Raw genomic sequence first — 2,543 nt, forward strand, 5'->3', positions numbered from 1 at the left:
GACTCAGCAGCTGTGTCCTCTCTGCCTGGTAAAGCCCCCTGAGCAGGGACCCTTGTGTGGTCTCAGCTGATGCTTCCTCCCAGACCCCCCAGGGGTGAGCCCACCTCCATGCCCCTCAGTCTGGGGTGTGAGCTGAGCTCCAGCCCCAGGGCCCAGGGAGGGGCTGGGCAGTCCCTGGAGGGGCTCCGATTTGCATGGCAGCCCCTCCTCTGGCAGAGGGTGGGGGAGAAAAGGAGGCCTGGGCAGCCCAGCCCCACTGTGGGCTCAGGGCTGTGAGCACCATGGCCTGGACTCCTCTGCTCCTCGCGCTCCTCTCTCACTGCACAGGTAGGGACAGGCCTGGGACCAGGCTTCTTCCCTTCCTGCTCAGTCTCCTGGGAAAGGTCCCCTGGTCCCTGCCCATCACTGACAAGTGTCTGTGTCTGCAGGGTCCCTCTCCCAGCAGCCTGAGGTGACTCAGCCGCCCTCCCTCTCTGCATCCCCGGGAGCCACAGCCAGACTCACCTGCACCCTGAGGAGTGACATCAGTGTTGGTGGTAAATACATAAACTGGTACCAACAGAGGCCAGGGAGCCCTCCCCGGTACCTCCTAGAATATAAATCAGACTCAGAGAAGCACCAAGGCTCTGGGGTACCCAGCCGCTTCTCTGGATCCAAAGACGCCTCAGCCAATGCGGGGCTCCTGACCATCTCGGGGCTGCAGCCTGAGGACGAGGCCGACTATTACTGTATGATCGGGCACAGTAGTGCTTCTCACAGTGACACACACAGATGGGGAAGTGGGACAAAAACCTGGGCCTCCCAGAGTCTTATTTCACAGCAACTGAACCTGTTAACATAACTTCCAATTGCAAACTATGTGTGGAAGTACTTCTGGTTTATAATGCGTCACTTTCCATTTTTTATCCCATGTTTCTGAGCCAACACCAAAAATCAATGGTCATTATGTCTCTAAAAGGTGGCCTGTCATCCATGGGTAATTATAGAACCAAAAACAAAACAGGGGAAATTAGGGGGGAACCTCTCTGCAGGGAGTCAGAAGGATGAAATACCTGGTTTGTTTGTTTGTTTGAAGTGGCATCATTCCTTGTGTAGTTCCCACCACCATGACTGGCCCTCTCCTTGGAGCCTCTGCCTTGCCCTCCCCTTCCTCAGGGGGGGACAGGCCCTGAGGCCCCGCACTCAACCTCTGACCCCCACACCCTACGATGCATCTCTTTCTGCTTCCATCCCCAAAAGTGCTCCCCCAGGTCACCTTGAGGTCATCACTTAGTATCCCCCCCTCACAAGGCCCTGGTCCCGGTGGTGCTATCACTGTCCCTTCCCCTTCTGTGTGCAGGGAGCTGGGGTCACAGTGAGTCTCAGTCAGACAATCAGACACCAGACTCTCCTATGGATAGAAAACAGACGAGTGGGAAATATCATATTCAATGTCCCTATTAATGAGGATGCCGGTTACTAGGTAAAGCTTGACCGAAAAGCATGTGCAGAAACGCAATATGTATAATCTACTGGACAAAAGGGAAGGACATTGAGAGAATAGTATTTGTGTGCTGGAAAGAGAGTGATTAATTTCTAACAGCAGAGAAATCCCATAAAAAATAAAACTGTGCCCTGAAAATTAGGGACCTCGCCTCCTCAACACAGTCGCTGCTCTGGACCTGATCCTGGGAGGAAAGTTCCCTAAGTGACACCCTCAGTGCTGACCTTGAACAGCCAGGGAGAAGGGCCCAGACTCCCCAGACTTTCACGGAGGGAACATAGAGAGTGACCTGAGGGGATGAGGAGGCCACCTCAGGGGGCACCTGGACTCCCTGAGCCCCTGAGCCAGTGCACAGAGCTGGGGGTGGCAGGACCTGTCCCTCAGGGGCTCAGTCAGCAGGGGACACAGTGGTGCATACGGTCCTGGGCACCAGGGGGCGCTCAGGGGCTGCTGCTGAAGGGCTGGGCTCATTGGAGCTGCAACCTGTTCCCTGGCCCTGCCTGGTGCCCTGTGCTCAGGGCTCACAGCTGTGACCTTGCCACCCCCTGGGCCCCACACAGCCCCACCACTACCCTCACCCTGCCCTCCTCAGGCACAGGGACAAGACCCAGGGCCCAGGGAGAGATCAGATAGATGGGGTCTCATTTGCATGAGTGGGCCCTCCCTCCCGCAGACTATGAAGAGGGGAAGGGAGAGGTGTGGGGAGCTCTGCTTCAGCTGTGGGGCCTCAGGAGGCAGGACTCAGGGATGACCTCCACCATGGCCTGGGCCCCTCTCCTCCTCACCCTCCTGGCTCACTGCACAGGTGACTGGATAAGGGGACGGGGAAGGGGCCTTGGGAAGACATATGGGCCCTGCTTCCTCCTCTTGTCTCTAGACCCAGGCTCACCATCTCTGTGTCTCCCCCTCTTGCAGGATCCTGGGCCCAGTCCGTGCTGACTCAGCCATCCTCAGTGTCGGGGTCCCCGGGCCAGAGGGTCACCATCTCCTGCACTGGAAGCAGCTCCAACATTGGGAGTAACTATGTGAACTGGTACCAGCAGCTCCCAGGAAAGGCCCC

At 57.3% G+C, this 2,543-nt stretch overlaps 1 protein-coding gene across 1 annotated transcript; it reads left to right on the top strand.

The window, feature by feature from the left end:
- The first annotated feature begins 206 nt into the window (after nt 1-206).
- Nucleotides 207-841, top strand: LOC106727043 (immunoglobulin omega chain-like). The gene is made up of 2 exons (XM_014544136.1): nt 207-327; nt 429-841. The coding sequence occupies exons 1-2, from the start codon at nt 282-284 to the stop codon at nt 839-841; spliced, it is 459 nt and encodes a 152-aa protein (XP_014399622.1). The 5' UTR covers nt 207-281.
- Nucleotides 842-2,543: the final 1,702 nt, after the last annotated feature.

The sequence above is a fragment of the Myotis brandtii genome, unplaced genomic scaffold (genome assembly GCF_000412655.1).
Source record: "Myotis brandtii unplaced genomic scaffold, ASM41265v1 scaffold3522, whole genome shotgun sequence".
Classification (NCBI taxonomy): domain Eukaryota; kingdom Metazoa; phylum Chordata; class Mammalia; order Chiroptera; family Vespertilionidae; genus Myotis; species Myotis brandtii.